This window comes from Neoarius graeffei, chromosome 14 (genome assembly GCF_027579695.1).
Source record: "Neoarius graeffei isolate fNeoGra1 chromosome 14, fNeoGra1.pri, whole genome shotgun sequence".
Taxonomy (NCBI): domain Eukaryota; kingdom Metazoa; phylum Chordata; class Actinopteri; order Siluriformes; family Ariidae; genus Neoarius; species Neoarius graeffei.
This window is the reverse complement of record NC_083582.1, coordinates 17,825,878-17,846,627: the sequence shown is the minus strand read 5'-3', so window position 1 is coordinate 17,846,627 and position 20,750 is coordinate 17,825,878. Positions and strand designations below refer to the sequence as shown.

The 20,750-nt window shown below is 40.4% G+C and overlaps 1 protein-coding gene and 1 long non-coding RNA gene across 2 annotated transcripts in view; one reads left to right on the top strand and one right to left on the bottom strand.

Annotated features, from left to right (window-relative positions):
• Nucleotides 1-4,148: 4,148 nt before the first annotated feature.
• On the bottom strand, nucleotides 4,149-17,227 carry ppp1cab (protein phosphatase 1, catalytic subunit, alpha isozyme b). Its single transcript, XM_060939369.1, has 7 exons — nucleotides 16,851-17,227; nucleotides 10,689-10,820; nucleotides 9,425-9,655; nucleotides 7,471-7,575; nucleotides 6,674-6,897; nucleotides 6,273-6,407; nucleotides 4,149-5,160 (listed from the first exon to the last, which is right to left on the bottom strand). The coding sequence occupies exons 1-7, from the start codon at nucleotides 16,903-16,905 to the stop codon at nucleotides 5,044-5,046; spliced, it is 999 nt and encodes a 332-aa protein (XP_060795352.1). The 5' UTR covers nucleotides 16,906-17,227; the 3' UTR covers nucleotides 4,149-5,043.
• A 3,314-nt stretch (nucleotides 17,228-20,541) lies between these two features.
• Nucleotides 20,542-20,750, top strand: part of LOC132897500 (uncharacterized) — a 3,503-nt gene continuing 3,294 nt past the window's right edge. The window contains exon 1 of the long non-coding RNA XR_009656332.1: nucleotides 20,542-20,750. This exon is cut by the window's right edge and continues 2,679 nt beyond it. This is a non-coding gene — a long non-coding RNA (uncharacterized LOC132897500).

The window sequence follows — 20,750 nt, the reverse complement described above, 5'->3', positions numbered from 1 at the left end:
CCACTCAATGCTCGTTTCATTTCTTCCCTAAACTCCTTCTGATGTTCAACCTCTTTTAGTTTCCACCACTTAATCTTCGGCTCCACTATTTCACGCTTCCTCTTTTTCACTTTCAAGCTCATCCTGCACACGACCACTCAATGTTGTCTAGCTACACTCTCCCCTGCCATCACTTTACAGTCTCCAATCTCCTTCAGGTTACCCCTTCTGTGGAGTATGTAGTCCACCTGTGTAGATCTTCCTCCACTCTTAAATGTCACCCTGTGCTGCTCTTTCTTCTCAAAGTATGTATTGATTATTGCCAAATTCATCCTCTTTGAAAAATCAACCACCATTTGCCCTTCCACATTTCTCTTACACCATATCTGCCCATTATGCCCTCATCTTCTCTGTTGAGCATATCAACCAATCTGCTCATCAGAAATAGAAGAAATTATGTTTTTACATATAGTCTCTTGCAGTTTAATATACACTAGCCAGTTTTACATTACATTTTACATTAGAGACTGTGAAAACATACATAATCAAAAATAAACATTGCAATTATGTAAATTTGCAAAAATTCTTGTTTCTTTATTTTTACCATTTGATTCATTAAAGGAATTACCCCTTAATCACCATTGCTCATAAGTGCCCAAATTTGTCCCCAAATAGGTCAAAAGCACTTGTCCATAACAGAATTTGGCATAGTATTTTCTGTAATCATAATTGTAATCGTTACGTAATCTAATCTTTAGAAGTAATCATAATTGAATTTCACATAATCGCCCCAAGTCTATACCCAACACACCAGACCTGGAGGCAACTTCGAGCAAAGAACAAGAATCTAAAGGCCAGAGACATAGGCTCACTGAAACTACACTGAGTGCAGAATTATTAGGCAAGTTGTATTTTTGAGGATTAGTTTTATTATTGAACAACAACTATGTTCTCAATCAACCAAAAAGACTCAAATATCAAAGCTGAATATGTATGGAAGTTAGAGTGGGGTGTTTTTAGTTTTGGCCATTTTAGGAGGTATGTGTTCAGGTAACTTTCACTGTGCAGAATTATTAGGCAACTTAATAAAAACCAAATATGTAGCCATTTCACTTATTTATTTTCACCAGGTACACTGATATGACAACTCCAGATTTGCAAATAAACATATCTGACATTCAAACACAAAACAAAAACAAATCAGTGACCAATATAGCCACCCTTCTTCATGAGGACACTCAAAAGCCTTCCATCCATAGATTCTGTCAATTTCTTTATCTGTTCACGACCAACATTGTGTGCAGCAGCAACCACGGCCTCCCAGACGCTGTTCAGAGAGGTGTACTGTTTTCCCTCTTTGTAGACCTCACGTTTTATAATGGACCACAGGTTCTCTATGGGGTTTAGGTCAGGTGAACAAGGGGGCCAGGTCATTATTTTTTCACCTTTCAGACCTTTACTGGCTAGCCACGCAGTGGAGTATTTGGACGCATGAGACGGAGCATTATCCTGCATGAAAATCATGTTCTTCTTGAAAGATGCTGACTTTTTCCTATACCACTGCTTGAAGGTTTCTTCCAGGAACTAGCAGTAGGTCTGGGAGTTGAGTTTGAGTCCATCCTCAACTCGAAAAGGTCCAACAAGCTCATCTTTGATGATACCAGCCCATAGCAGTACTCCACCTCCACCTTGCTGGCGTCTGAGTCGGAGTGGAGCTCTGTGCCCATTACTGATCCAGCCACAGGCCCATCCATCTGGCCCATCAAGAGTCACTCTCATCTCATCAGACCACAGCACCTTAGAAAAATCAGTCTTAAGATATTTCTTGGCCCAGTCTTGACGTTTTATCTTTTGTGCCTTACTCAGTGGTGGTCGTTTTTCAGCCTTCCTTACCTTGGCCATGTCCCTCAGTATTGCACACCTTGTACTCTTTGACACTCCAGGAATGTTGCAACTCTGGAATATGGCAGAACTGGATGCTAATGGCTGCTTGTTAGCTTCACGCTTGATTTTCCGCAGATCATGTGCAGTTATTTTGCGCCTTTTTTTCCCCCCCCACACGCTTCTTTTGACCCTGTTGACTATTTGCAATGAAATGCTTGATTGTTCGGTGATCACGTTTCAACATCTTTGCAATTTCAAGAGTGCTGTATCCGTCTGCAAGACATCTCACAATTTTAGACTTTTCAAAAAGTCTGTCAGATCTCTCTTTTGACCCATTTTGCCAGAGGAAAAGCAGATGCACAGCACCTGATATACTTAATTGGTAGTAGGCTTTCAAGCCTAAACAGCTTGGAGTGGGACAACATGCATTAAAAGGATGTTGTGGTCAAAATACTCACTTGCCTAATAATTCTGCACTCAGTGTAGACAGAGATTAGAAAAACATTGCCTTGTTTGATAAATATCAATGGAAATGTGACTTGTGGCAAAGGTGGCAGAACAAACCATTGCCAATACTGCCACTGCCTGAGATAAAGTCTGGCCCATTCAGAAGGTAATATAAAGTCAGTGTTCTTACTTTTAACATTCATCACAGTCAAAGTAAAATGGCTCCAATATCGAAAATCATGGTACAGGTATAGGAAATTATCAGGACTATTAGGTGTCCTGGGTATGGCTTTAAACTGCAACCGGTGGGGAGTCTCAGGTCCGGAAGGATTTGAATATTGGGGAAAGTGGAATTACCCCTTAATCACCATTGCTCCTAGGTATGCTCTGACCCGGAATGGTAGGACCAGCCTGGGTTCCAGCTATGGGTTAAATAGTACATCACCACTAAGGCACTGGCAGCAGGGTGCTTTTCAGTTAGACCCCGAAGCCGCCGCCAGGCGCCGCTAAAACCGCCATTTAGAATTTGAGCCACCGCCAGCCAATAATTTTGTAAGCCAATTTGAGCCGCTATCTAATAAAATTTGGCTGAGCCACTAAGAATTGTGTACATCAAATAATGGGTTTATCCACATCATGAGCTACAAGAAAAGTGACACAAACATGATCAACTGTACACATTAGTAGTAACACAATAGGCATACACTGTAGAGATTTAGAACGGATATCACAGCACAGAGAGCCACCACAAGCTTGCCGTTGTGACTACCTGTCTGGCTTCCCGCCCCTCACACCGTTACCACGATACACTGGGGAACCCGGGAACCCACCCAGAGCATCAATCGACTCCGATATCGACGAGATGGCTGCATTCTTTGCCGCTACTGAGGGAAAGTGTAAAGGTATTTTTTTTTGTTTGTTTCACATACTTCGAGATTGATAAAAAAAAAAAAAAAAAAAAAGTACTCCACCACTCTACTTTCATCATAGTAAGATAGCTGCCAGTCCTTCACTGGTCATTGCTAGTGAGAGTAGATAACTAGTAGATTTTTTTTTCCTCGAACAATCCAGATTAGCTTATTATTAGCATTGAACTACAATCTTGCTAGATTTATATTTACAATGAAGTAAGAGACCAGGGGACCTGTGGTAATTTGCTATTTATTCCCCCCATTTGTTTGATCCGTTCACCCGGATATATGCCACACAGTGACGTCCAGTATCAGCCATTTGTAGCCATAAACATTTTGGTGGCTGCAGCAGCCATTAAGGTTTTGGCTGAGTCAGCTAGCCAGCCAATAATTTCATCAGCCAGCCATTATCCTGAAAACAAATGGCTTCGGGGTCTATTTTCAGTGCAATGTGGCAGATGAACCCAACAGGGTCAATGGCACATCACCAGATGGCATGCAGAAGAGCCACTCAAATGGCCAACGGATGGCATCACCCAGCAAGTCAGTCATCACTGCAGGGCAATTTCCATACCGGTCAGGTCTGTGGCATTTTTGTGCATCACTTGGCATCAGGTATGGGGACACGACATTTGTCTTAGCGAAGCGCCTTGTGCAGTAAGCTAGGAGAGAAGAATAGTATGTGAAAGCTCACAAGGCCAGGCATTCCATGGCGGCTCAGCCAGACCATTCGTGCCACCACTGCGGATGACTCTGTTGAGGGCCTCACAGCCCATCTGCGATTCTGTGCATCCTAATGAAGCAGATTGCTAGCGATGGACAGCCAACGATAGGAATTTATCAAGATATGAAAACGTAATGCATAATTCTGTCAAATGGCTACTAGAGCTGATCAAACTTCATTAACTGTAATAAAAAGTTAGGAAATTTGATATGCTTAAATTCTTTATATAAATTTATTAGTAATCATAATATATTGTGCAACCAACAAATTTTACACCAGTCATCTTACACTTCCTGGGGAACAAAAACAACCATATTCAAGAATCATTTCTTCTAAGAGATTCTCACTTTATTGTCCAAGTTCATGAATAACTACAAAACAAGAAATAGATTTTCTTATTCAAGTGATGCGCTGTACAAATCTAATGTATGATGTTGAACAAACAAAAAAGATCTCGACTTAGACAGTAAAGCTGATCGCTCACATCAGTAATGGAAGTAAACATGAAGAGAAACGTGAGAATACCAGGAGATATTTTTACAAATGGGTGAATTTTGGCCCAGACCATCTATGCGAGTTCTAAGATGAAGAATAAAAAAAAAAAAAAAAAAAAAAAAAAACCACACACGCACATCTTGTCCTAAACTCCAACACTCCTTCTGCTGATGAAACAGGAAACATACACACTTCACATTTAAGAGTGGCAGTGATAAAACACACACACAAACACACGCTCACATAATTATAGCGATTGCTTCAGGAGATAAAGGTGTGTCGGACCCTGAGACTCCAGAGGGGGAAAAAATTGCTTAGGTCCTATTTAAAAATAATAATAATAATAATAAAATAAAAATCCCTAAGAGGAACTTGTGTTTATTTCTATACATCTATGATGAAGTGACAGAAGGTAAACTAACCCCCCCAAACATACATACACACCTGAAAAAATTAAAATATAATGCTCATAATTGGTCGAATAAAAAAAAAATCATAACATTCAGAGCGAGAAAAGAGGGTAATGTGAAAGACGAGGAATAAAAGGAGAGGTAGACTGAAGGAAACAAGAGACCGTGAGAGTGTGCGTTGTACAAGTGTTTGTTATTTCTTGGCTTTGCCTCCCTTGGCAGCGTTTCTTGGTGGTGTAACGGGTCGGCCAGTTCCAAAAGCTCCAGCACCACTGTACGCCAACAGCTTCTTGTCAGCGGGCTTCAGGATCTGAAGGGGAGGGGGGCAGGAAATGTTATATTATTTGGTATATTATTTGGTTATACTATTTACTTTAGGAGAAAATTTACAGAGTCCCATTATTACATATTTAATTGACTGGTTAAGACATGACTCTCAAAGGAAATACAAGAAACCTTTATATACATGCTCTTTAAAGTAAAGCTGTACAGTGTGTTAGATCATATTTGTATGAATTTTGCGCTTAATAAGTATTAAAGTTATTAAGCAAAGGGACACAGACACCATGAGGTTAAACAGAGAGAAAATGACACCAGCCAGACTTGAATAATAAGTCTCATCTCATTATCTCTAGCCGCTTTATCCTGTTCTACAGGGTCGCAGGCAAGCTGGAGCCTATCCCAGCTGACTACAGGCGAAAGGCGGGGTACACCCTGGACAAGTCGCCAGGTCATCACAGGGCTGACACATAGACACAGACAACCATTCACACTCACATTCACACCTACGGTCAATTTAGAGTCACCAGTTAACCTAACCTGCATGTCTTTGGACTGTGGGGGAAACCGGAGCACCCGGAGGAAACCCACGCGGACACGGGGAGAACATGCAAACTCCGCACGGAAAGGCCCTCGCCAGCCACGGGGCTCGAACCCAGACCTTCTTGCTGTGAGGCGACAGCGCTAACCACTACACCACCGTGCCGCCCCTGAATAATAAGTAACTGTAATTAAATTATTTGATTTGTGTCTTAATTTATGGGTTTGTGTATTGTTTATATTCTTAAATTAATGCCAATAATATAATACGACTGGCACAGGAAAGGTTAAATCAATGACCATTTCCTCTCATCCAAAAAAGTACACAGATACAAGACACCAGAGATGTTACTGTATAACCACTGGGTGTCAGTTCTAACGTGTCACATGGGTCGCAATGACGCTCAGAGTAGACCTTTAAGGCCAAAGTGTAAAATAGTACTGGCAAATACACTTGTAACAAATTTATGTCAAATACTAATCAATCAAGTTAAAACATGTCAGTGTGTTATGGTGCACTTCTGAGCAACACCATTTGCACAAAAGTGGGAAATGGCTTGGGGAAACTCCTGCCTCACTGGTATTCTAATCAGTTTAAATTACCTGGAAGGAGCACATGAGTGTCTCGTCAACGCTCATCATGGCGCCGGCGTTGTCAAATTCGCCACAGTAGTTCGGGGCAGAGAAAAGCGTCACCAGCTGCCGCTTCGCAAAGAACTCGTATCCATCCTCCACTACCTATGCAGGCACACAGAGGGAGGGGTCCATCATATGAACCACAAACATCAGTATCTTCTTTACTAACTAATAATACAAACACACTTTAATTTGGAAATTATGAAAATTAAAATTATGTTTACAAAATCAAATATCTCCATTATCTCTACTGATGATACATTTTAAAAATACAGAAAATTACTGAACTGCTATTTTTCCCCCTTTGGTCTTAAGGCCTAAAATGCAAATCTGGTTCTGAGATGTGCAGTATTGTTTGAGAGTTAGACCTGATGCGCTCTGCAGATGAGGTCCATGTCGTGTTTGTGCAGGAACTTGGCAACAACATCAGAGCCGAAGGTGAAGGAGACACCACGGTCATTTTCGCCCCAGCCCGTCACGTCTTTATCAGGGTCAGCCCACAGCAGGTCACACAGCAGCCCCTGATCCGGCACATCTGTGGGTCTCATCAGGCGCCGGATCTGCTCCATCGACTGCAAGTCTGGAGACAGGCCTGAAAAACACACACGCAAATACAGTTACAAAAAACCCTACAGAAGTCTGAAGAAGGATGAGGAAATTTGGCATTGCTCTAACACATGATCATAGAAAGCTGGTTGTAAGCTGTACATGTCCTGTGGAAAAAGAATTTTGAAATAAAATTTCATAAAGGAATGGTGATGTAGGCAAATCACTGTTCAGAATTTTGAAAATGCCATAACAGTACATTTCATTTATATTTTACTTCAACTTAATTACTGGAGTCAAATTTCCTCAGTTCACTGGTCGTCCATGTTTGCTTTCCTCGCTGACCCTCTGAGGTGTGATCTGATTGGGCAACTGATTGAAACACAATCGCACCTTTCTGAATTTTTTTAAACTTTGGAAGCTCTAGTGTGAACCAAACAAAACAAACTTAAAAAAAAAAAATTTATTTTTAAGTGCCTGTACATTCCACCTGCCTTGAAGCCACTTGTAAAGCATTACATGTAAAGCATGCTGAGGGGATGAGGAAAAAGTATGCAAATAGCCTTACAACACAAGTGACTTCTGGCGTCTCATTAATGGAGTTTGGGTTATACGTTACCTCCGTGGCAGCAGAAAATCTTCTCATCGACAATGGCTGCCACCGGTAAGCAGTTGAAGCAATCTGTAAACGTCTTCCACAGTTTAATGTTGTAGCGTCTTTTACCTGGAATCAGTAATAAACCGCATGAAAAATATGGATGAGAAACATTTTACTCAAAGTCTAATCAATTACTTAAAAATGTTCCATTGGATCCCTCAAATGTTACAGCAACTAGATAAAAAGTCATCAACCCACTAAACTCATCACACCTGAACATTCAGAGCACATAAAATTCCAACGCCAGACTTCTGTTCACCAGACAGGAAACTGCCTGAATTTACAAAATGTTTCCATGGTTACATTTAGGCGACAAGATGTAATCGAGTATCGACAACCAACACTAATTTTTCATTGTGCACTCTCTCACACACATGCGCATGAAACAAGAAATTGTGCTGTTCAGGCTGGGTGAGCCCACTAATGACAAGCAATCACAGCACTCTCATGTGGTTATTGCTGTGTTTCACTAAAGCCCAGATTTTGGAATTTTCAAAATCTTGAAAAGGAGGGGGTCTCCTGAATTCAGAGGTACACCAACATTGCTGCTCACGCTAACAACGTAAATCAAAAGTTACACATCTTAAGCTTTAAATTAGATTATACACATCAGTTTTGTTAAATTACAAGTTCATTTGCCGTTTTGAGCAGAACAACTTTAATGGTTGCGACACTGACATCACGAATGTTAGCTTCATTGTGAGGTCAGGATCTTTTGGTACTTGGACAGAAAGAACCCATCAAGCTTTTGTAGAGGCACCCACGTTTTTCCTCCTCACTTTCTAGCTCAAACAAGCTTAAGTTGAAAATTATGTAAAAATTCCAAACCTGACTGCCCAATCCTGAGTCAAACAGCACATGACCAAATCTGACTGCACTTCAAGGATCTCGAACACTACTTAAAAGTAGTGTTAAGAGCCAAGAAGATTTAGCTTTTTTACTTGGACAAAGCTTTTGAAATGTGACAAAGATGGAGCAGGAAACCAGCATGATCAGTGAAATATGGGTTAGAACAACCACGCTATAAACACGCTAATTATATAATTTTTCGATACTGCCCAGCAAGAACAGGTAATTAATTTTATTTATATATAAAATATTTTAAAAAATTATACATAAAATACTGTACAAAAGTCTTAGGCACCCTTTTTTTTTTTTTTAAATACAAACAAACTATGTGCTGGGTTTCTATTTTATGATTTCTACATTATCGAGTCAGTACAAAAACACTTTAGGGTTCCAAAGGTTCGTTTTCCAGCACAAAATTAAATGTTACAGAAAATAAAAGCCTGTATCTGAGCAGTATAATTACATAAGGGACCACTTTTCAGATTAAAAAAGGAAACATAATGAAGACTACTGGGTTTTGCTACAAAATTAAGAGGCAAGTCAAAATGTCCAGAAGAACTGTGGCTGGTTCTGCGAGATGCTCAGTAAAACCTACAGCTAATTTCCTTATAAAACTGCACTCGTACTACAGACTACCATTAAAAATTTTTTTTAAACAAAAGGGTCGTCTCACACCAAATATTTACTTGGTTTCATTTATTATGGCTAACTGCTGTTTATAGGTTTTTGTTTTGTTTTTTTAATGTTGAAACATTTAATTACATTATATTTTTAAGCCATTTCTGGTCAAAAGCATTTCTTTACATGTGCCTAAGACTCTTGCACAGTAGTGTATATGATTATGACACACACCAATTCATGTATGAATGTATATAGTGTACAGTTAAAATGTATATATTGAACATTCTAGCTAGGTGAGCAGCCATATTGGTCAAACGATCATCTGCTATAAGAGCTAATGGTGTTCAAAAAGCCATCCTGAGAGATGTAGAACTTTTGTACACTGGCACATGATGAGTAAGATAGGATACGATGTAGTAAACATGAAGGGTGCACACACACTCACACTCGTCATAGAAACCGTATATCCTGTTGATGGAGGCACACTCGTGGTTCCCTCGCAGCAGGAAAAAGTTCTCTGGGTATTTAATCTTGTATGCCAACAACAAGCAGATGGTCTCCAAAGACTGCTTCCCTCTGTCCACATAATCTCCCAAAAACAGATAGTTACTCTCCGGGGGGTATCCACCATACTCAAACAGCCTGAGCAGGTCGTAGTACTGACCGTGAACATCACCTACAAACAAGACAGTAGAACAGAGATGCTTCATTCAGGAAAAACGTAATGGATTGCGATCAAAATCTGTGAATTTTATTAAATGAATAAATTTGATAAAGGAGACACACAGTTATCAGGGAACTGAATCCTGATGATGCCTTAAGGCCAATTTATGCTGACAACCCAGTCCTCGCAGATAGCGTCGCAGACAGTGTCTGCGTAGCCCCCCACCTTCGCAGACGCTCTGCGCGCACCTCCCAAAAATTGTGACCACCGCAGAAGCTTCGCAGACAGCGCCGCAGACAAGAGGGCCCTGATTGGTCCACTCTACATCCGCTGTACACGCACTTCCGCTTCCCTACTTTCCCGGTTTGTTTTGTTTTCACAACCGGCATTTTTAAAAACACGAGCGAAGATGGAGCAGCATGAAGAGCGGTTGATTGAGGAAGTACGTACATCTATACGACTCCAGTTCTAGTCATTATAACTAACCGGAGGATAAACACTCCACTAACCACACCCACCAACTACTCCTAGCGACTTCGCGCCCCCTTGCGTTGTGCCGGTGAATAACATCGCGCACGCCTATTATCCCCGCTCAACAATAAATTACATCTGTCTGCGAAAAGCTATCTGCGAAAGCCTTGTCGCACGAGCATGCAGAGGCCTTTAGTCACCCATGGCCAGGATGTCCAAAGTTTAAGGGTGGAACAATGTTACATAACATTAAATTCATTTCCAGTTGGTCATTTGATATTTCTGAAAAACAATGCATTTCTGTTCAAAAACAAATTAATTCCTGACTCAAATCATACACAAGTGCAAGTCAGGCAAGCAATCATGTATTGCTGCGATTTTGCACTGTGAATTGAGAAAAGATCATTTTGTTCATGGTATTCGTGGCATTCTAGCTGTACATGTAATGTACTGTTTGCTGGAATAACCACAAACAGGCGATCACTTGTGGGGATTATTGTTCTGTGCATGTCAATCACCACTTCAGGCCTGATGGAAATGTGAAGAAGTCCAAGGGATTAGAAGAAGAGTTTACCGCAGATTTTCAGAGGTGCTTCCAGCTCGAGAAGGATGGGCTGGCTGAGGAAAATCTCCCTGGATTTGAGACACAGCCCGCGGATCTCATTCTCCGTCAATTGGACGTTTTTACCGGGTCTGGAGCCTTTCACTAGTGAAAAAACATGAATTAAATTACACATACACACAATATTACACACACATTATATTACATATATTAGGGCTCGAAATTCATATATTTTTTCACCAGCCAGCCGGACTAGTTACCTTCCAAAGTAACTAGCCAAACAGAAAATCAACTAGCCAAAATTTGTTCATGTATGAATTTTACTTCTGTCAAAGGCTATGTTCACACTGCAGGCTGAAGTGACTCAAATCCGATCTTTTCGCCCATATGTGACCTGTATCCGATCTTTTATTGACAATATGAACGACACAGATCTGATTTTTTCAAATCCGACCCAGGCCGTTTGGATATGTGGTCCTAATTCCGATTCCTATCCGCTCTTTTCATACGCGACTTCAGTCTGAACCGCCAGGTCGCATTCATCCGACTTACACGTCATCAACAAGCCACAAACATCACTATTCTGCGCTGAAGTAGGCGGCGGGTCTCTCAAAAAAAGTTACAACAACATGGCGCATAATCACGGGCGCAGATAGAGGGGGGGACTCGTCCCACCCAGATTTAAATTAACCTCGCTCGGTCCCCCCCACTTATAGGGAGGAAAAAACGTCTATGCTGTCTTTCTTTGCATAAGGCAAACCTCACGGAAAAATCAAAAGACTAATTACCGTTCGGTTTATTGAGGTGCACGGCAGTGTATACATAGTTGCAACAACTCACATAAAACAAAAAGACTGATATTCGGTTGGTTGAGCTGCGCAGACTGCACAGGTTGCGAGCTCAAGCTTGGTTGCTATGGTAACCCACAACAAGTTTGACAGGCATATCGGGGTTGGGGTTGGTTTGCTGGCAGCTTTGTCTCCCCCCAGTTTTTTGTCCCCCCCAGTTCAAAAAACGTATCTGCGCCCCTGCGCATGACATCAATGCTAGGGACGCTTCGGGCTGTGAAGGTTCTGAATCTTCTCAATGGAAGGACACAGAGGTTAGGGAGCTGATTTCCATTTGGGGGGGATACAGCTATTCAAGCTAGATCGGATGGGTCATACCGCAACCGGGCGGTTTTACTTCCGTAAACACTGGCCATGCTCACCGCGTGTGACGTCATCGTATCCTGCAATGCGCATGCGGAACACTTTTAGGTCGCTTTTCGTTCATACTGAGGATCACATACAAGTCGCATATATTTGTTAATGAGAACGACCTCACAAAAAAATCGGATTTCACAAAAAAATCGGAATTGAGCATTAAGCCTTGCAGTGTGAACGTAGCGAAAAAAAAAAAAAAAAAAAAAAAAAAAAAAAGAGTAGTTACCATTAGGGATGGCGAAAACTAAAAAAAAAAATCTTGACCGACCACCGAGCCTCATTAGCCGGTTAAAGTCGGTTAACCTACGAGTTTAAACAGGGATGCAAACAGCACGCCTTTTGGCGGATGCCGCCTTTTTCACGGCTGAATCGTGCAGATCCGATTTTTTTTTTTTTGGGGGGGGGGCGTTGGAGTGTCTGAATAATTTCATCAGAGTAAATTCTGTATTAAAATTAGTAAATAAGCAAATGCCGTTACAGTCCATGAAACAGGAAGTATAAGTATGAGAAGAAATGTTTTCTTCTCATACTTATACTTCCTATGTTTCATGGACTGTAACGGCATTTGCTTATTTAGTAATTTTAATACAGAATTTACTCTGATGAAATTATTCAGACACTCCCAATGCCCCCCCCCCCCCCCCCCCAAAAAAAAAAATAAAATAAAATATCGGGTCTGCACGATTCAGCCGTGAAAAAGTCGGCATCTGCGCCTTTAGTTTGTGTGGAGAGATATGATCTGCAATAACGTGCATTGTTGGCTACAGACCGAAACATACTTTCAGAATGCACTGGCCAAGGCAGGACTAAACTCGATGTGCCTTCTAATAATAATTAAAAAAAAAAAAAACAATAGTAACGTGTAAGCTAAATAATATTAATGTAGAACTTTTTTCTAGATCTATTTTTCTCCATTGTCCCGGGATTGTCCCAGATATGATAATTTTGTGTCCCGATGACATTTTTTATGGTCCCCGGGACATCGGGACACCGTTAGTTTCGAGCGCTGGCTGGGACCTTCAGCTCGATTACCGACAGCAGCTCGATTTGGATGTGCATGTAAACGTAGTCACTATGGCAAAGAAAAAAGGACTCAAAGCAGATCCTTGATGGAGTCCCACCTTCACCTTGAACCATTCAGTTGTTCCAACTGCACACCTCACTGCTGTTTCACTGTTCTCATACATGTCTTGCACCACTCTAATATACTTCTCATTCACTCCACTCTCTCATACAATACCATAACTCCTCTCTCGGCACTCTATCATATGCCTTCTCCAGGTCTACAAACACACAACGTAGCTTTCTCTGCCCTTCTCTGTACTTCTCCATTAACATTCTTAAAGCAAAAATTGTGTGCGCTTCCTTGGCATAAACCCATACTACTGTTCACAGATTGCTACCTCTTCTCAATTTCACCCCCAATACCCTTTCCCATAGCTTCATGGTGTGGCTCATCAATTTTATTCCTCTGTAATTACTGCAGCTCTGTACATCTCCCTTATTCTTGTATAGGGACTAGCACACTCTTTCTCCATTCATTTGGCATTTTCTCATTCTCTAGGATCTTATTAAACAATCTCGTTAGGAACTCCACTGCCGTCTCACCCAAACATCTCCAAGCCTCAAATGGGATACCATCTGGTCCGACTGCTTTCCTAGTCTTCATTCTTTTCATGGCTGCCCTCACCTCATCCTTACTAACCACCTCTGCTTCCTGATTTGCTGTCTCCAATGAATCTGACCTTTTCTCTCTTGGATTCTCCTCATTTAATAAATCCTCAAAGTACTCTTTCCACCTTCTTAATACACTCTTTCTTTGTCAGCACATTGCCATTTACATCTTTCATCACTCTTACCTGCTGTTCATCCCTCTCTTCCCTGTTTCTCTGCCTAGCTAGTCTGTACAGGTCTTTCTCTCCTTCTTTGGTCTCCAGTCTTTCATACAACTCCTGGTATGCATCTGCTTTCGCCTTCGCTACCGCTCTTTTTGCCTTCTGTCTCGTCTCTCTGTATAACTGCCTGCTTTCCTCGTCTCTCGGATTGTCCCAATTCTTCTTTGCTTCTCTTTTACTGTACAATTTCCTGCACTTCTTTATTCCACCACCATGTCTCCTTGTCTTCCTTCCTCCTTCCCAATGACCACCCTAGCACCTTCCTTGCTGCCTCTCTTGCTAGTACAGCAGTAGTATTCCAATTTCTGGCAGACTTCCATTACCACTCAATGCTCATCTTCTTTCTTCCCTAAACTCCCTCTGATGTTCAACCTCTTAGTTTCCACCACTTAATCTTCGGCTCCACTATTTCACACTTTCTCTTTTTCACTTTCAAGCTCATCCTGCACACGACCACTTGATGTCTAGCTACACTCTCCCCTGTCATCACTTTACAGTCTCCAATCTCCTTCAGGTTACCCCTTCTGCAGAGTATGTAGTCCACCTGTGTAGATCTTCCTCCATTCTTAAACTGTGCTGCTCTCTCTCTACACACCAAACAATTTTAAACATTATCCTGTCTGTCATGACACAGCATGTTTTTTTTTCTTTAAACCTAGAGGTGGATGATTTAAAAAAAAAAATTAACACACACATACATATACACACACACACATATATATATATATATATATATATATATATATATATATATATATATATATATATATATACACTCAAACACAGCACTGTTTTGGCACCCTATTGTTTTCTTCATACAAACTTTGTTATAGATTTCTATTTTATGATTTCTACATTATCGAGTAATGAACCTACAGTCAGAGAGCTCTACACAAACACACAACTTTACAATGGCTGCATGCATGTAAAATGGAAATAAATCGACTAAGGCAAGAAAAACTATTTTAGACAAAATTCTTATTGTCCGTTACAAGTAAAAAGTAACCAATAGCCAAATTTAATAATAAACTTAACCAATAACCAAACTTCAACTCAATGTGTGATCTTCATTTTATGTTACAATCAGGGGTGTCAGAAGCATGTTTAATGTGTGTGTGGGGGGGGGGGGGGGGGGGGGGGGTCGTCCCCCAGAAAATTTTTAATTAATTAGATGCCATTTCCTGTATTCTGGTGTATTTTTAACAGGTTGTTAAACACCTAATTTTACCTACAAGTCACTTAATTCAATTACTATTTTAGAGACTCAACAATAAGTCCTCATTCAACTAGTCCATATATCCATCAGCCTGTTTTTAAACCCACTGCTATGCCTAAGATAATGAGATGAATGTGACAATTTATCACCAACAATGACTTTATGGGTGCATTTTACTTTTTATTTTGTGTTTCCTTTTTTATTTAGTTTTAGATGTAACACAACATGCATCTGTGCTAAGCAATAGTGACACTCAACTGTTTGTTTAAAAATAAGAATATTCATAATTTCACACAATAAACAGGCATTACATGGCATCATGCAAACTTCATAACACAATCACACCGTGTCAAGCAATAGTGACACAAAAATTAACTTCACACAATGAACAGGTGCAAAACCTCCAACATTTTACTTTTTTCCGATTTAGTGATATTCAACAAAAATGACATGCAGTCTTCATAACAAAATTTTGTGTCCTTGCTTGACACAGTATAAGATAACTTCACACAATGAACAAGTGCAGGTTTTGTCAACCTACATGCAATGGTGGTACTACAGTAACATTTACAGATTAGTATAACAAATAGATTTATAGATATAACTCCTTACATTGGTGCCACCACAATTTCTACCACTTCATAACTTTTATCCTCCTTTCCTTCACAATCCACCTGGAATAACATCCATCTCTCTCCATCACTTTCCTTTCTACTATTCCTTCCCCATACACTGATTTCCCATGTTACTTTCCAGAAAACTGGCAAAGACCAGACAAAAGTTCTTCAAATCACAACAGGGAATCAGTAAATATCATCAGAGCAGACTTGACCTCATTCTTGGCATTACATTAAGGCAGGCCTACTGGGTTTGAATTAAACGATAGCTAACATTAAGCTAGCTGATACATCGAACATTGACTAGCCAGCTAACTGCACTAACATTTCCATTGGGACCAAAAAAAACCCTCCCCTGTGAGGAAATTTTGACTGACTTTCCGCTTCTTTGTAAAGAATTTCCTTATGTCCATTGTGTCTGGGGAGGGAGCAAATATTGCAAACAATTTATCATCAACCAAAAATACCCCATTAGGCTAAGCTTATTTCATTGTTTAGTTGAACGTTAATTTAACGTGGCCTAGGGTTAATTTTGAGGGCATAAAACAAAAGAATAAGGTTTTAGCAAAAGCTAGACATTGTGAGGTGGCAATGGGGCTGACGTTACCTCCTCCACTTTCGAGCAGCTGCACCAACATTTCTCTGCTTGCACTGAGATTCACTTCACTCGCGTGCGGTGAGTTGTTGTAGGTAACGCCCGGAAAACCCGGAGTGGATTTTCAATGGTACGTGTATTCTCTTATCGATCAAGTGGAATGGATTCTTTCACGAACCAACAGAAACGGCGCTAGGTGTACTAATATTTTATGTTAAATGTGGGGGCGTCCAAACGAAGAATGGTGGCGACGCCCATGGTTACAATTCACAACTATTCTATGATTTTCCTTAAAAAAAAAGTAGTACTCGCAAAATAAGGGTAAAGTGGGTTTAAAAGTTAAATGTCGAGCCCTGGAATCGTGTGTGTGTGTGTGTGAGAGAGAGAGAGAGAAATAGGGTTTATGTACTTCACCCATCATTCTACTCACTCGCTGGCTACAATCAAATCCCGAATTCCCTTCACTTTTAAACATAGTACACTAGCTGGGCTGCACATTCACTGTCAACGTAGCACACTGACGTAGTGAGCATGGGTCTATTTGAGACTCTACTGATAACAGCCCTAAGGCTCCGCTCCTAGCTAAGGAAGGACGTAGGACAGACGAAAAGCGAAGGTTAATGTCGCTCTCAGAAGAGCTACTTACCTTCCAGAAGACGCTGGATGATAGAATCAATGTTTAATTTGTCCGATTCGGTCATTCTTCGTGTTTTTTCCCTTTCCCCCTCTATTTAAAAGATTATGTCAGGATTTAGCCAGCAAGCTAATCTGCCAGCAACAGGAGGAAGCTCGCGCACACCCGGCCTCGCGCTGTCTGCCTCTCACGATAAAAAAAAAAACGTTAAAATCTTATATAAGCTGAACAAAAAGTTTACAGTAAATAACCTAGTTCGATTAACTCACAATACTAATGTTTAACTAATACAAAGTCCTGTCGTTTTCACTAGTTTATCCGTATTAAAAAAAAAAAAAAAACACCGCGCCGTCTACACAACTACCGCGTCAAACCTATTTCCGGTTTCACCTACTACCTCAGGGATCTCTTTGGTTGTATCACTTCCGGTTGCGTCACTTCACAGCTGTTGCTTCAGAAATAAATTGTGAAAAAGCCTTTATATAAAGTTTCTGTTACTACGCAGAAGATAGGTTTTTATTACTTTATTTTGGGAACATTTTAAGTAAACGTTTTAAATTAACGAGAGCATTTATATAATTCACCATCGCAACAAGTGGAGTAATCAAACATTTAGTTCTTTATTTTATTCTTTCACATGATCCATCTTCCAAAATGTAAAAAAGAAATTAAAAAAAGAGAAATAAAATACTTCGGGCGGTTGGTATAGGGAAATAATCAACAGCACAGTGGTCTGGTGAAGCGGATTTTCTGTTACCAGCCGAGGTTTCTTATTTTCCTATAACAGCACGTCTCCCAAATGTTAATTTGCTAATGAGTGATGTTTACTTCTGTGATAATTTCTCACATTATCGCAGCAGGTACTGTTGCCTCACAGCAAGAAGGTCTTGGGTTCGAGCCCAGCAGCCAACAGGAGCCTTTCTGTGTGGAGTTTGTGTGTTCTCCCTGTGTCTGTGTGGGTTTCCTCCAAGTGCTCCGGTTTCCCCCACAGTCCAAAGACATGCAGGTTAGGCTAATTGGTGGCTAAATTGACCGTAGGTGTGTGAATGGTTGCTTGTCTCTATGCGTTAGCCCTGCGATGACCTGGCGACTTGTCCAGGGTGTACCCTGCCTCTCGCCCATAGTCAGCTGGGATAGGCTCCAGCTTGCCTGTGACCCTACACAGGATCAGCGGCTATGGATAATGGGTAGATGGATGGATTATTGTAAGACAAAAAAAAAAACAGATTGTCATGTTAAATACAAAGCACAAAAAATAGTACAAACTGCATTTCCAGTAAAGTTGGGATATTTTACTTGAAGCACCTTTTGATTTAATTACAGTCTTTTTGGGTACACACCTGCCATCAATTAAAATGACTCTGATTAACCCCAAATACAGTTCAGACATTTACTCAGTTGCATCCTCCAGCAAAAGCCATGGTTCGCAGAGAGCTTACAAAGCAACAAAGGGATCTCATTGTTGAAAGGAATCAGTCAGGAGAAGGGTACAAAAAATTCCACAGCATTAGATATACCATGGAGCACAGTGAAGACAGTCATCAAGAAGTGGAGAAAATATGGGACAACAGTGACATTACCGAGAACTGGATGTCCCTCCAAAATTGATGAAAAGACAAGACGAAAACTGGTCAGGGAGGCTGCCAAGAGGCCTACAGCAACACTGAAGGAGCTGCAGGAATTTCTGGCAAGTACTGGTTGTATACTACATGTGACAACAATCTCCTGTATTCTTCGTATGTCTGGACTATGAGGTAGGGTCAAAGAAAAACATCCAGGCCCAGCTAAATTTTGCAAAAAAAAAAACATCAACTCTCCCAGAAGCATGCGGGAAAATGTGTTATGGTCTGATGAGACCAAGGTTGAACTTTTTGGCCACAATTCCAAAAGGTATGTTTGGCGCAAAAACAACACTGCGCATCACCAAAAGAACACCATACCCATGGTGAAGCACGGTGGTGGCAGCATCATGTTTTGGGGTTGTTTTTCTTCAGCTGGAACAGGGGCTTTAGTCAAGGTGGCGGGAATTATGAACAGTTCTAAATACCAGTCAATTTTGGCCCAAAACCTTCAGGTGTCTGCTAGAAAGCTGAAGATGGAGAGGAATTTCATCTTTCAGCATGACAATGACCCCAAATGTTTTGGAATGGCCCAGCCAGAGCCCAGACCTAAATCCAATTGAAAATCTGTGGGGTGACCTGAAGAGGGCTGTGCACAAGAGATACCCTTGCAATCTGACAGATTTGGAGCGCTTTTGCAAGGAAGAGGAGACAAATATTGCCAAGTCTAGATGTGGCAGGCTGATAGACTCCTACCCAAAAAGACTGAATGCTGTAATTAAATCAAAAGGTGCTTCAACAAAGTATTAGTTTAAGGGCACACCCTTAAACTAATACTTTGTTGAAGCACCTTTTGATTTAATTACAGCATTCAGTCTTTTTGGGTAGACAGTTATGCAACCAGGTTATTGCACATTTTTTATGTTTTTCCCCCTAACAGATGTGCTTGTTTTTCAATTGAATTGTACAGGTTATAGGTCACATTAAAGGTGGGAAAAGTCTGGAAATTATTAATTGTGGTCTCGTTTTTTTTTTTTACATCAGAAAAACCTATCATTTTAACAGGGTGTGTACACTTTTTATATCCACTGTATATTTCCAAAATACAATTAAGTTCATCAGTAAAAGTATTGAAAATCTTTTCTTTGTATTTTTGTCAGTTAAATAAAGGCTCATGCAAATTAACAAATCACAGATTTTTGTTTTTATTGCATTTTGGAAAATATCCCAACTTTTCTGGCAATGGGGTGTGTACATTTCTCTGCCTTGATGTCAAAAAACAAAGTTACACCTTTATCTTTCACTGCTATAAAGCTCTGACACTGGAGACTCATTCTATCAATGAAAAATAAACATCCATTTACAGAAAACTTCACCATACATTCTAAGATCTTTGACATGAACCTGTGGTTTGTAGCTCCACTAAGGTCAGAGCTACTGTACATCAGCACTCCTTTGACCTGGTTTAAATAATATCTTTCTGGTCATATTCAGTTTGTACAATTAAAAAAATTCAGATCACAGTCTTGCCCAGTTATAAGTGGTGTTCCCCAGGGCTCTGTTTTAGGCCCCCTTTTATTTATTAATTATCTTCTGCCTCTTGGCCACATTTTTAGGAAAATTGGTATTCAGTTTCACTGTTATGCTGATGACATCCAGCTCTACCTGTCTACCAAACCTAATGCCAGCCTTCCACCCATCCTTTGTGATTGTTTACTTGAAATTAAATCTTGGTTGACCTCTAATTTTCTCAAACTTAACAGCAAAAACCAGAGGTTCTCCTTGTTGGGACTAAATCTACTTTGGCCAAACCTAACAGCTTTTCTCTGACTATTGACAATGTCATAGTTTCTCCTTCCTTTCAGGCTAAGAGTTTTGGTGTCATCCTTGACAGTACTGTGTACTTTGAAGCATATATTAATAATATAAATCGGTCCGCATATTTCATTTATGCAGTATAAAAAATTACATCTGTCTCTTACACCTCATAGCACTGCTATTCTTATACATGCCTTATACAGTGCCTTGCAAAAGTATTCATCCCCCTTGGTGTTTCTCCTGTTTTGTTGCATTACGAGCTGGAATTAAAATGGATTTTTAGAGGGTTAGCACCATTTTGATTTACACAACATGCCTACCACTTTAAAGGTGCAGATTGTTTTTTTTTTTTTATTGTGACAAACAATAATTAAGTTGAAAAAAACAGAAATCTGGAGTGTGCATAGGTATTCACCCCCTTTTGTATGAAACCCCTAAATAAGAGCTGGTCCAACCAATTCACTTCATAAGTCACATAATTAGTTGATTAAGATCCACCTGTGTGCAATCAAAATGTCACATGATCTGTCACATG

Bases quoted from the DNA above. Each gene is read 5' to 3' on its own strand.
- ppp1cab (XM_060939369.1), bottom strand. From the start codon at position 16,905: ATGACCGAATCGGACAAATTAAACATTGATTCTATCATCCAGCGTCTT. The intron at 6,898-7,470 runs GTAACGTATAAC...TGTGTTTTTCAG, and splicing joins GATTTTCTGCTGCCACGGAG to GCCTGTCTCCAGACTTGCAG. The intron at 6,408-6,673 runs GTCTAACTCTCA...GTGCCTGCATAG, and splicing joins TCATCTGCAGAGCGCATCAG to GTAGTGGAGGATGGATACGA.